Source organism: Sinohyriopsis cumingii, chromosome 8 (genome assembly GCF_028554795.1).
Source record: "Sinohyriopsis cumingii isolate HCF-2022 chromosome 8, ASM2855479v2, whole genome shotgun sequence".
Taxonomy (NCBI): Eukaryota; Metazoa; Mollusca; class Bivalvia; order Unionida; family Unionidae; genus Sinohyriopsis; species Sinohyriopsis cumingii.
In genome coordinates this window covers 85893459-85908353 of record NC_142968.1, presented here as the reverse complement: position 1 = coordinate 85908353, position 14895 = coordinate 85893459, and the positions used below count along the sequence as shown (strand labels likewise).

General features: G+C 33.7%; 1 protein-coding gene across 1 annotated transcript in view; it reads right to left on the bottom strand.

Moving 5' to 3' along the window:
- LOC149794058 (guanosine-3',5'-bis(diphosphate) 3'-pyrophosphohydrolase MESH1-like) overlaps positions 1 to 14631 on the bottom strand; it is a 39508-nt gene extending 24877 nt beyond the window's left edge. Inside the window, exons 1-2 of the mRNA XM_089968005.1 lie at positions 14483 to 14631; positions 2508 to 2563 (exon numbers count right to left, since the gene is read on the bottom strand). Of these exons, the coding sequence (XP_089824131.1) occupies positions 2508 to 2563; positions 14483 to 14615 (189 nt within the window). The 5' untranslated portion in view covers positions 14616 to 14631. The remainder of the gene's footprint in view (positions 1 to 2507; positions 2564 to 14482) is intronic.
- Positions 14632 to 14895: the final 264 nt, after the last annotated feature.

The following is a 14895-nucleotide window of genomic DNA, read 5'->3' as shown; positions in this document are numbered from 1 at the left end:
CACTGTGTACAAAAATATTCCTTACCAAGAATGGATTTTCTCTGTGACTTAATTACACCAAGATATGGTCATTCACTCAGCAGAGAGCCAGCAACAGAAATTCTTTGGAAAACTAGTAAAGAGCATTACAAACTAAACCTGAAGGAATGGAGTTGCCCATGCAAATAAAGTGTATGGGGGAAAAGATACTGATAAACAGAAGTGGCTAATTCTGTGACTAAGCATGGATATCCTGTGTCGTGTGCTAGTACCAGTCATATTGTTGGTTTGGACAACTGTCCCACCACTCATAAAATGAATGGGTATTGTCATGTAACTTGATACATCCAGGCATTCTGTATGTGTTTATTCCAATGCAATCTCAAGATTTAAATCCTAAAGAATTATGCTTTTGGCATATTACAAGTTTCTTCAAACAAGCATGCTACTGAGAAATGACAAGATACTGAGAAAAGGCCAGATACAAAGAAATGGAACTGTTAAGTTACTTTGACTGTGTTGGTTACATTTACTTTTAAATTAAACTTTAAAAAAGCAAACAGTGTCTGATATAATCTCTCTCTCTCTCTCTCTCTCTCTCAGAATGTTCACAGCCTACAAACTTTACTACATTTTGTTTATTTTAAATGTGAACACTGTATCAGTTTGTCTTTTTATTGTCCTTTCATTAGTCATGGATTATTGGGATTTTATTTTATGAAAGCAAGCAACCAGACTGACCCTGCCAAAATCATCTTGACAGCTCTTAAATAGGAATTTGTTTTCTATCAGTAAGAGAAGAGTAATTATAGCCATACATATGGGAGATGAGTATCATTTGCAAGTTTTCACCTTGCTTCTAGGGAAGCTGCACCACTGGCAAGAGGTCCATCCATTTTTAGTGAGTCAGCAGCAATATCTAATTGCAGAATGATGTCACCTGCACAAACTTAAAATCCCTTAATATACTGATGCTGAGTAAGTTCTCAGATAAAGTCATTTAAAGGATTTTCAACTTTTAGTCACGGTGGCCATATCTGATGGCATATCAGTACCATTATACACTTCTGAAAGCCCTTAATGACAGAATGTTTTCAGCCAAATTTTGTCAAATTTTGCTGAGCAGTTCCAAAGAAGTACTTTAAAGCTTTTTGATAATCTTAGCAAGGGTGACTGTTTTTGACAGTGGATCAGCATCATTGTAAAAAAAGATAAAAGGCTTCTATGCTGGGAAACTCTTTCAAACATGCTCAAATTCAGTTAATTTGTTTTCTAGCTTTGTATTTTTGTAACTGTTGCCATATCAGATTGTGCATCAGCTCTATTTGTATAAAACTAAAAGTCATCCTTGCCAGAATAATCTTAAATCTGATAAATATCTGTTAAGCAGCTTTTATATTCATAACCCTGGGGAATGAGCTGCTTTTCTAGTCAGAACCCTGGGGATTCAGCTGTTTTTATAATTGGAACCCTGTGGCATGAGATGTACTGTGATAATATTATATTCCAAATATGAAATGAAATGCAGAGAAAACTTTAAACATAGCTTTCAACAGGCACACCCACTGTCCAGTATACACATGCTGACAACCCAAATGCTAGACATCTCATGGGAATAAATATTGACATAGCTTTCAACAGACACACCCACACTGTCCAGTACACACATGCTGACAACCCAAAAGCTGGACATCTCATGGGAATAAATACTGCCATTACAATGACATTTTCAAAACATTTATTACAAAACTTTTATATGTACAATCAGAAAGATGCATAATTTATATGTTATGACCCTGGATCACTGTCAGAGAAGGGGATGGAGGAGGGGTTTTAAAATATACAGTGAAAAGTGGGGGAATTTACATTGACAATCCAATGCAATGGCTGTAATTTGGCCTTTTTCTTCCTTGCTACTTACTAAAAACCACGCATTTACTAGATCCTAAAGATAACAGGCTATACTAAATATGTTGCAACAACTGGAATTTATGATTTATTTTTCCTCTTAAAATGAACTGCTCCGGTGGCCTAGTGGTTAGAGCATCCGCCTCGGATACGGGAAGTCGTGGGTTTGATCCATGGCCAAGTCATACCAAAGACTTACAAAAATGGTACTAACAGCTGCCTCGCTTTGCGCTCAGCATTAAGAGGTTAGTATTAGGACTGGCTGGCCTGGTGTCAGGATAATGTGTCTGGGTGGGACATTATGCTATATGTCTGTAGCATGATGCCCCAGTGCTAGACATCACTATAAACTGTCACACTTTAGACATTGTAGCAGTATAACTGAAAAACTGTTAAATCTATGATACAAATCCGAAACACACACACACTCCTCTTAAAATGATACACTTAATATAATGCAGTGTACTTGTGTCCTACTCCTTTAGTTCTATACTGCAACATAAACATTTACATGAAATGAATACTGCTTAAACTAAATACATGTATTGGGATTACATGTATGATAAAAATTTTATTTAAAAAAACACCACTACATTCAATCAAAATTTTTCATGTTTTACCTGTATAACACTGAGGTCATAGACTTTTGCTTCATCTGTCAGGACAAAAGCCACACCTGTAATGACAGTACTTTTATAAATAAATGTCAATCCAATAGAAGAATATTTGGCCTTATACAAGCATCATGCTAAATAAATGTAACTTGAATATAATAGTTGGCCTTATGCTAACATCCTACTAAATAAATGTAAATCCAATAGAAGTATATTTGGCCTTATACAATCATCATGCTAAATAAATGTAAATTAAATATAATAGTTGGTCTTACGCTAGCATCATGCTAAATAAATGTAAACTGAGTATAATAGTTGGTCTTGTAAACTGAATATAATAGTTGGTCTTATGCTAGCATCATGCTAAATAAATGTAAACTAAATATAATAGTTGGTCTTATGCTAGCATCCTACTAAATAAATGTAAATCCAATAGAAGTATATTTGGCCTTATACAAGCATCATGCTAAATAAATGTAAATTGAATATAATAGTTGGTCTTATGCTAGTATCCTACTAAATAAATGTCAATCCAATAGAAGAATATTTGGCCTTATACAATCATCATGCTAAATAAAATCTAACTTGAATATAATAGTTGGTCTTATGCCAGCATCATGCTAAATAAATGTAAACTGAATATAATAGTTGGTCTTATGCTAGCATCCTAATAATTAAATGTAAATCCAATAGAAGTATATTTGGCCTTATATAAGCATCATGCTAAATAAATGTAAACTGAATATAGTAGTTGGTCTTATGCTAGCATCATGCTAAATAAATGTAAACTGAATATAATAGTTGGTCTTATGCTAGCATCATGCTAAATAAATGTAAACTGAATATAATAGTTGGTCTTAATCTAGCATCATGCTAAATAAATGTAAATTAAATATAGTAGTTGGTGTTATGCTAGCAAGATGCTAAATAAATGTAAACTGAATATAATAGTTGGTCTTATGCTAGCATCATGCTAAATAAATGTAAACTGAATATAATAGTTGGTCTTATGCAAGCATCATGCTAAATAAATGTAAATTGAATATAATAGTTGGTCTTATGCTAGCATCATGCTAAATAAATGTAAACTGAATATAATAGTTGGTCTTAATCTAGCATCATGCTAAATAAATGTAAACTGAATATAATAGTTGGTCTTAATCTAGCATCATGCTAAATAAATGTAAACTGAATATAATAGTTGGTCTTCTGCATCCTAGCTCTATATAGGCAATTTGTAACACAATTTTGATAAGTGACATAAATCATAGTGATGTTAAATCTAACCAAAAGGATGGATATAAAATATCTACACATGGCATAATAACAGTGTGTGTATGTGTGTGTGTTTAATGTAGCTTTAAATAAAATTCAGTTATATCACTACGATGTCTGCAGTGTGGCAGTTTACAGTGATGTCTAGCACTAAAGCATAATGCCGCAGACATCTAGCATGATGTCCCACCCAGTCACATTATTCTGACATGTGGATAATTAGTACTAACACTAACTGTTAATGCTGAACACCAAACGATGCAACTGCTAGTACCGTTTTTTTAAAAACTTTGGTAATTGCTCAGGGTTCGAACCTGCAACCTCCCACAGGGCTCAAAAGAAATTTAGTAGATAAAGACCTATACTTTCATGACTCTTCTACCAAAGTGATTGTGTTGTTCATTGCTTCTTAAATGATAAGAATGGTTGCAACTTAATTGACATATACTATTCTGTGACATCAGGCATACTTAAATATAGGAATTGCTGTTGCTGCTATTGTTTTTATGGGGTTAATGCAATTTTCAATGCCAAATTTTGGGGGAGAAAAATGTAATATTGCTTCTTTCTATGATTATTTATTATACAATTATGTTTTATGTTCATGTTTAGAAAAGTGATATTTGAAGAGGTTGTGGGTGGAGAGAAAGTAAGCAAGAATATTAAGGACAATTTACAAGTGTTGGCAAATTAAAGAATTGTCTTACATAAATTTTTGTATTAAATTATAATTATGCTGAAGATAAGGATCAATAAATGTTTGTAACAAATAAAGATAAAATTATGCAAGTCCATATTAAAGTTTTGATTGAGGAATGGACTTTGTGGATCCCACAGTTCTCTACAGTGCTTTTTGATTTTAAAAAAACATGTTTCTTAAAAAATGTGTGTGTTTTGGAATTTTAACATGGCTTTAATAATTTTTAGTCATATCACTACAATGTCCACAGTGTGACGTTTATAGTGATGTCTAGCGCTGGATCATTATGCCAGAGACATGTAGCATCATGTCCCACCCAGTCATATTATCCTGACACCAGCCTGACCAGTCCTAACACTAACCTCTGAGCGCCAAGTGAGACAGCTGCTAGTACCATTTTTATAAGTCTTTGGTATGACTCAGCTGGGTTTGAACCCACAACCTCCTGCAACCAAGGTAAAAGGTTCTAATAGTCCAATGACCAGATAAGTCATTTATTAAAAAACTCTTCATCACTTATGTCCGTATCTTGACAGAGTACCATCACTTATGTCTGTATCCTGACACATAGTACCATCAATGATATAGATTACCAATGTAATCTTTCTCTGAAATGGACTGTATCTTGACAGAGTACCAATGTAATCATCATTGTAACAAAGATCACATGGTACTCTGTCATGATACAGTTCTTTTAATATAAAAATCACATTGATACTAAGGATACAGTTCTGTTAAAACAAGATCACATTGGTACTCAGTCAGGACACAGTCCTGTTAAAACAACATCACATTGGTACTCAGTCAGGATACAGTCCTGTTAAAACAAGATCACACTAGTACTCAGTCAGGATACAGTCCTGTTAAAACAACATCACATTGGTACTAAGGATACAGTTCTGTTAAAAACAAAGATCACGTTATACTCTTTCATGATTTCAAACTGTAAAAACATAGGTAGTTTGGTCGTCAACAGTTTTTTAATTAAATGGATCTTGTAAGCAGAGAACTGAGAAGCTATAAAAAGAACCATATTCATCTGAAAAAGCTGATGCTGATAGAAAGTAAAAGTATTGTTTAATCTTAAAAATAAAGGGCAGGAAATCAATATACATGTACATATAATTCAATCAATGCTCGTGAGAAAAGAAGGACTCCTATTTTTTGTACCAAACTGCAATACATTTAATAGTTAGCATTTTTAATGTACACAACAATGGAATAAAGTATCCAAAATTAATGTATGAATTATTTCTTAAATATTAAATATTTCAATTTGAAAAATATGCATTTCATAAAACCACATTTTATAGTGTCATCCATAATAATGAGAAATATACTCTGTAAGTGCACACGTCAAACTGAGTGTGTTCCATTACCTTTGAAAACTATATGCAGACAGATTCACAGTGTCAGCGAGGGATGGAGGGAGTACAATAATTGGAATGTGTTCATATTCTTATTTTACTGATAACAATGATGCAATTCCACTGAATATCTTTTTAAAACATTGAAGTTAGAGGATTACTGATTGGTAAGGACTGTATGATGTCCTTATACAGTATGTGGAGAAAATTCACCTCATTTGAGACATGATAAGCTGACCTAATAACCAGACTATCTGGCATGGACTTGAGTACTGTCATACCCACTGAGGTAGAAATAATTCACCTCAGTTGTGACATGATAAGCTGATCTAATAACCAGACTATCTGGCATGGACTTGAGTACTGTCATACCCACTGAGGTAGAAATAATTCACCTCAGTTGTGACATGATAAGCTGACCTAATAACCAGACTATCTGGCATGGACTTGAGTACTGTCATACCCAATGAGGTAGAAATAATTCACCTCAGTTGTGACATGATAAGCTGATCTAATAACCAGACTATCTGGCATGGACTTGAGTACTGTCATACCCACTGAGGTAGAAATAATTCACCTCAGTTGTTACATGATAAGCTGATCTAATAACCAGACTATCTGGCATGGACTTGAGTACTGTCATACCCACTGAGGTAGAAATAATTCACCTCAGTCTTACTGGCACAGACTGGAATTGTCTGCCAAGCACTTTGAGGTGGAAGTGGAGATAATTCACACGTGTTGTGACATAATCATATGACGACATGACCAGTCATGCATGTGTTCAAAATATCAGAGGTTCTGTACCATTTTCACTGTGTAATGTTTCTGGTATTTAAGTGCTAAAAATATGTATGCACAACTTTGAAAATGAAACATATTTGTGAAAAAAATGTCTCATCAAATATTAACTTTTAATTTTCTGACCTTCATGCCATTGTGAAAATTATTCCCATCTGAACAAGGTCAAATAAACATAATTATGCTGTATAACCTCTTAAAATTTGCAAAGGGATTTTACAAGGTGAATAATGCCCCACTATGGCTGCCAATATAACAATTCCTGAATAGATTAGAATCAGTATTCTATTTCTGAAGAATTCTGTTGCATTTTGGGTAATCATCCTGCTCCAAACAATTATTTGGTTAAATCACCCGGGCCTGAAGAGGGCAATTATCATCAGGTTATCTCCACTCTCATACAGCACAGTTGTGAAGTTAGACTAAGTCGACTCAGGAATCATTTTGTCTGACTCTGATTTTCAGGCTGCATAATACTGATATGAATGCTTACTATGTAAGACATCTCCATTAACAACAATCACATAAAAATATACAATTAACAACACTTTATGTTTTAAATGAAAGGTGAGACAAGTAACACTGTTACTGTATTGTACAGGGATACAATTGAATTAACATGATTATCTCATGCAAATAAATATATTCCAATGATTTTCAAGTTGTTATTTTGAACTATGATAATTTTAGATACATTTAGTGCAAATAAAAAGCCTTTTTATTTATTACAAAGCACTTATAGGTCTAAAACACATGATATAAATATATGCTTGTTTTCAGCATGTAAAATACAAGCACCACAATAGGTGTAAAACGGCTGATATACAGTAACCAGAAGTAACAAGATTCATCATAAATACTGAAAAGGGGATAATAATAATAATATCAAGAACAAATCTATATAAATGATGTAATCGTTTCATGTTTTGAACGTGTGGCTTAAATGAATGCTCAATAACAAAAGAATATAGAGTGAGCAAGAAAGTTAAAGATGGAAGTAACTGTCTAAAAACAGTAACTATGAGATCCAAATACATCTGCAAACTGACGGCTTTACTTTCAGCAGTGGAACCCAACAAATGGTGGGAAACTACTGAAAAATCTAAACAAAGCATGTCACTTAAAAACAAGACCATGCATGGACAAGTAAACACCCAAGGAGTACATGTAGCTGAAGTTACGAGCATGAGTGTTGTTTCCCTACCATCGACCAGCAAATTCACAATCTAACCTCCAACTTCTTCTACCAAAAAGAGAACCAGCAGAAAAGTTTCTCAACAGAAAAGACATATAGTTAAAAGAATCAAATTTATTGTCAAAGAAGAGGTCTGAGACACTTTCAAAAATAGTTACACTGACTGAAGAAAAAGTTGAGTGTCCTCCTAACAACAAGGTCAAAGGCAGAAAGAGATATGAAATCTTCAGGAATAAATCCTAGCAAATATCCCAAAATAAGACTAATGACAAACTGTATCACAGACGAAATCAGTGAAGCTGTCAAAGTAAATCCTAGTAAAAGAGAATTCATAAACAAAAGTTGTTGCCAGTAAAATAATTAAAAAGAATGGGATGGCAAAGATAAACGTACACAGTTGATTCTTGCTTCTTAAATTCAACATAAGATACAAATAATCTGCACATTCTAGTGTAGTGACATTAATCAACTGATGATTTGTAACTATAGTTCACTACCAAAATGCTATTAAAGACATCTGATTTTAATTTTTAATTTTGTTCTTTTATTTTAATCTTAAATGTTTATACAAGTTAAAGTTGTTATAGTGTTTAAAAAAACTACTTTGATACCTTGTTGAAAACAAATGATGTAATGTACTGAGACTCATTGCATAACTTTCATGACACTTCATTTATCAAACTACATTTATTATATCTGCTATTCAAAGTAATGATCTTTTTATGAATTAAATTGTATAGACTTTTTGTATTGTTTATGGATTTCAAATCATATTATAGTTAATATCAACTGCAAGAACGATCCCCACCCAGTCACATTATCCTGAAACCAGGCCAACCAGTCCTAACACTAACCTCTTAATGCCGAGCACCTAGTGAGGCAGCTGTTAGTACCATTTTTATGTCTTTGGTATGACTCAGCCAGGGTTTGAACCTGCAACATCCCACATCTAAAGTGGACACTCTAATGGCTAGGCCACTAGAGTGGTCATCTGGCATTTGTAATACTGCATTGTAGGACTCCAGTCATCAAATGCAAAGCCGCTTGGCTGGTTCATAGAGTGCTGATATTTAACTTAAATAAAACAAGCAAACAATGTTCTATTGCTATTGTATCCAAATGAATAGCATACATGCCAACCCCTGGCAAGGAAAAAGTGCAATCCAACTGGAGAAAAAGAGTAATCCAAGCAGAAAAAGAGTAATCCACATATAACATGATAAAAATTCAATGCGCATATGAACAAAATGATTTATTTATCCCTCTGGACTTTTAACATCAGTTACTGCTTCAAGTTTTCGTATATAACACTTTAAGCTTAAAAAAGAAAAAGAGTCTCGTATTGCATTTCAAAATACTTTGTATCAGCAGAGACTATGAATGTTTTGCACACCAGTAGAGTACTAAGTGCTGGGTTACTGAGCCTGGATCTGAATTCAGTTTTATTTATGTTAACAATACTGAACAATCTGTTATATTTATTCAAAGCATTATCAAGCAAATAAAAAAATGCTTTCTCCAGTGGAATTATTGTTAATTCTGGTAATGAAAGAAGAGCACTCTAACTTTGCCTTTGTCATTGTCAAAGTCTCTTACACAGACTCTAGAAAGAGTGCATGGCTTCTTAGCTCTTCGATATACAAGTAGCAAAACTACCCAGTGCAGTGCGCTATAAAAAGAACACCTGTTACCTATTCGACTCCATATACATTGTTAAGCGGTGCAGTGTATGTTACATTTAACAGCAATTTTAACCATTTTTCATTTTTGGTACACATATATTATGTATGGAAAAATTTAAAACTAAAGTCCAATCGTTATAGCTGTGTAATTATTTTTCAGGGAAGAATTTTTATGTGCTTTAAAATCTTGAGAGAATTTGTTCACCGTCAAGTCAGTGAAGCCGCGTGACCAACCTTAGCTGCCATTTCTCATACCAGAAATTTACAAGTTCTTTCTCTGCGTCTACATCACTAAGTCATCTAAATTTGATAATTTATAAAAACTAATTGCTACCTACATAAATATCAGAGCCTTTACCTAAGTTATTGAAGCTTTCATAGGTGTGATTCTAATCGTGAAAATTCGAGTAAGCACAGGGGCTTGTTACAAAGAAAATATGGAGTATCCGTCCATGAATCAAGGAATGGGGGTTCTAACCTGTCCTGTAACAATATAAGTACTGAATGAAATCCGCGACCTCTATTTTGGAGAGTGGTGAATACAACCCAGTTACTTTAAATAGCAGATTTCGACCAGAGCATAAACAGCGACCACATGATCTGATGTAATAGTCATTCACTGCAATGAATGTAGTATCTAACAGGGGTTTTCCCTGAAGGTGGCACTACAAAAACCCGCTCGAAATGGCTGATGTTTACAGCTGGCATCAAAAAGCGCTTCCATGAGAATGGTGTAGAGGCATCCAAAGGCGCTTGCATGAGAAAACAAATTATTAATTTTTTGGGTAGGGGGATATACCGAAAATGCGTAATCCAAATACAGATACGCATATGGCGTAATATAGTGAAAAAAGCGGAATGATTACACCAAAAGCGTAATGGTTGGCATGTATGGAATAGCATCATTCATAATTAGATAATGAGCAGATAAAAAGTCTTTCTCAACTGGCTTACCTATAAGCAATTACTAGTAGCAATTAATACATGCAATTAGCCTTAAAAATGGACTATTTTGTTTGGTGCAATTACTTCAGACAGTTTACTGTCAGCTCTAATCTGTGTTGGCACATGTGTCAAGTGCTGTTTTAAGCATGCCTTTGGGGCAGTCTCCAGGTCTTTGTCTCGTAGATCAGACTACTACAGCGCCTGTTAACCGCAATTAATCTGTCCCAGCATGTCAGGAATTTTGCAGCTAAAATATGTTTCCAAGTTTCAACTGAGTTTCAGTTTTATGGGATAGGTTTTAAGCATTTGGGACTGAATATTGTTCTAGTTTTTCAGAATTGAGGGATTCAGATTTACTGGGGGTGGGGAAGATGATATTAATCAAAGTAATTCAATATATATGAATACCAGAAATAAAAAGTTTCATCAATTATAGGCTTTCTACAATAAAATGTGTATACAGGTTTTCAAACTAACACAGGTACTTTTCAGCAACCGGGTGATCTCTACTTCTACACAGCTGAAAAATATAATTTTGGGGGACACTGTCATAATGACCACTATGCTTCATAGTCTCCCAACTCAGCAACTAATTCAGACCTGACAACCGTGACGAGTCAGTCTCAGTAAGGCAGTTTATTTTTTTCCATAAGATTGACCAGTTTTCAGTAAGGTGTAATAAAATGTCAATAACTGCTATTGTAAAGATGGAAAACGTAATTAAAAGTTTGACACATTGACGATAAACATTATGTTCAACTGAAAAGTTTCTAAAGTAAGCATTTACTTCATTTACCACTAGTACAGTTGCACAAACTCTAGTTCCAAACCCTATGCAGCTAAATGGCTTGTTGCTATCTCTCAACTTGACACAATTCTTGGAAATTCTTTCCATTTCACATGATGGCGGCAATCTTATCTCCCGCCACAAGACATGCTCAAAATGGCAAGTGATGTCCAATAAACGTAATTGTGTCCTTTAAAGCTTTTATTCACAAGAATCTGAATACTCCTTTTTGTTCCTGTGCTGATTATTAATACTTTTCACGAAGCTTAATTTCCCTTTCGTCTTTTACATGCATCACTTTCTGGATGCCATTTTTAAAAATTCTATAATCATCAGTTTTATCATGCAGACGCTTCTCATGAACAAATAAGTGCAGTTTAAAGCATCTGGGGTACTGCTGTAAAGTTAGTCTGGTTCCCAAACTAATTTCACTACGTCTAAGATGAAACCCAGATCCAAATAAAACACAGATGAACCAATTATCCGGATTTTTCAGCAACCATCCTTTTTCTGTAGTTTTTGTTACTATGCTGTAAGTCCATATTTTAAGGGTAATTTTCGTACGACTTACGGCTAAATTGTAAGAGTTGTCAGGTCTGCTATTTGCCATGTACTGTAAATAATATAACCTCACTTTATGACCGAAGTTCACAATAAATATGAAAAATGAATGACTCACGAACACTGAACAACACAGACATTATATGTACATCAAACTTTCCTTTCCAAACACTAAAATCTTGCTTGTGATGTTAGTGTGTGCATTTTATTAGAATAGAAGACAGGAGATAATATATTAACTTTTATGTCAACTCAATTTAATTTCACTATTCTATGTAATAATCTTCAAGAGATTACTAGTTCCAGTCCCACCAGGCTTGCCATTATAGACCGGGTGTTTGATGTTAAAGGATATGTTAGTATTAGTCCTACAAAGTAAAACCAAGACTATGATATTTATGTTTTTGGCGATGATGCCCAAAACATAAATATCAGGGATGAGGTCTTACAATATAGGACTAATGTAGGACTAATGTTAGTATATACACAACAAAACTGAAGTTGGGCAGATTTAATTCCTGTTTCACAGCAAGTTTCCTCAGATAATGTAATCTTTATGTTACAATTGTATTTTCTATTTGTATAAGTTAAATAAAAAATAATTAGACAAATCGTTTTACAGAATTTTCCCTTTATTTTCTCCTTACGTTTTGATGAAAGGAAATCACATAAATTACATGCAAATTTACAATGCTGTTGGGCATTTCTGTGCACCTAACGTTTCCATCACCAATACTGAAGCAAAACGCATACCAAATTCAACCTATTGATAAAAATGAAATGCTGCAATGCTTACCATTTGAAAAGAGGCAAATGTCACCAGAATATTTTGTTCAAAATAATATTACTTTTGGACACACCGGATACCATCCCCGTGTTTTCGTGGCTCGTGATATGTCAGTCTATTCTGCACATAGTTTTGAAAAGATGTAATGTTTATCTATTGGGCTATGGAAATGAAATACATTACTTTGAACTGTTTCCGTTAGCATTTTGTTCAAGCAATTAGGTCAGGTTTATAGCTAGTTTTACAAAATTCAACTTAACATTGCCAATAAATGGCAAAAGATATTAAGCAAACTAAAGTGATCTTGTAAAAAAGTTAGTACAATTCTGCATTTTATGAAGAAAAAAAGCAATTATTTTGAAGAGAACCAACAATGAATAGGAAGTAATGTGTTTACAACTTCTCATTTATGGGAAAAAAAAATTACTAAAGAATTTAGAATTGAGAATTGCTTCTTGTCAATGATTAAAAAAAATAAACTGAAGAAAAAAAATGCCAAAAATGGTGCCAAGCGGCAAGCTCTCATTTAATCAAGTAATATTTGTTCACCAGCAACCTGCTAAAATCAACCTCAAATTGTTTTTGACTACTTATTGATTACTGACAATCGTCAGCATGTTTGCTTTGGAAATAGGATGAGTTTAAAGTTGTGTATTTTTTATCATTAATAAACTGCTAGACAGTCTGAATAAAACATAATTGTTAATTACAAGCAATCAAATGCAAGGTATATAATCTTAAAGTTTCATCACCTCTTCTCTCATTTTGAAACAAAGCTTTTCTAGGAGAAATAAACAAATCACCAAAATAAAAATTTGACCACGCAAAGGCCAGTGCAGACACAGAAACTATATAGCATACCCAACATTATAGCATATACATAGCAAACATGGACCATACGAAGATCGTTGGCCATGATCACCGGAAATAGGGACCATCTGATGTAATTATCCATAAAAATGTCAATGGGTGATAGTACAAGATATATAACTAGTTATTAATTTTATAGAATAAAGATGTCAAGTATTGGGAGAGGATGAAATAAGGGGCCTGTATATACAGGAACGTCAGTGATTGAGTCACCCAAGAAAGTAGCAATTTAAGAGAAACCACCGCAACAAAAACAATAAATACATTGTTTTTCAAACGTCTTTTTGATTCTTTATGGAAAAAACAACACATAAATATCAGAGGGTGGGAAGACGAACGCATAAAAGCCTTTGAATGTTTCGAACAAAGAGCCATGGAGGAGGGGGGACACACACTCGAGGCCAATAAAAATTAACATTCTTCTAGAATATAGATAACTGCAATTAAGTATGCAAATTATGGACATATATGTTGTCTCGGACTATGTTGATAATTTTTAATGGTAACTGGTGATGTCTGTTACACTTTGTACAAAGAATCTTCTAATTGCTTTAGTAATTTAACGCATTTCATTTTAACCCAGAACTTAACTTTAGAATGAATTTAACAATTTCTTTATTAGCAAACGCATCACGTGCTTGTTTCTGGATAATATTGTTTAGCATATAGGTAGTATTTTTGTATATTTGGGCAGTATTTGGGTATATTTGGGTATTTGGGTATATTTGGGCTGTATTTGGGTGTTTTGAGTATTTGGATATATTTGTGCAGTATTTGGTTATATTTTGAGTAAATCGTATATAGTTATGCTAAATACTAAGTTCAATGTGAGGAAACTTACACAAAATGAACTTTCAATGCGTACTGGCCACTAAAAGTATTAATTAAAACATTAATGTCAACTTTCATTTTTCACGATTTCTTAACCCTGAAATTGAAAGTAGAATTAGAATCGAGTAAATTCTTCGTTGACCATTTTTCAATTTCTTTAGTTATTATTAAGCATTTCACCTATTGGATGATTTATATATGGAGTTTGATCTTCATCTTTCCTTCGTTGATCTTTGTGTTTAATTGCAGCAAAATTAGCGCAGCGAATAATTTCTTGGATTTGATTTCCAACCACAGTACCGTTGTCAGCCATAGTAAACCTTCTGCCGTCTTCTACGTTCCTTGTGACAAAAGGGCTTAGATTATTGTGTGAATAGGTGAAAATGCGTTTAATCGATATTTTAGACTATATTACGGTAAAGTGCACTTGATTACACTATTCTGAATTAGATTGCTATCTAACTCTCCAAGCAATCTGATTAAAATTATATCTCCACTCATCACGTAGGACAGTTGAGATCTGATTTTAATCAGATTGCTCTTAAGGTCAAATGGAAGCAAAAACAGGACCATAAAAAGAAAAACACCACGAA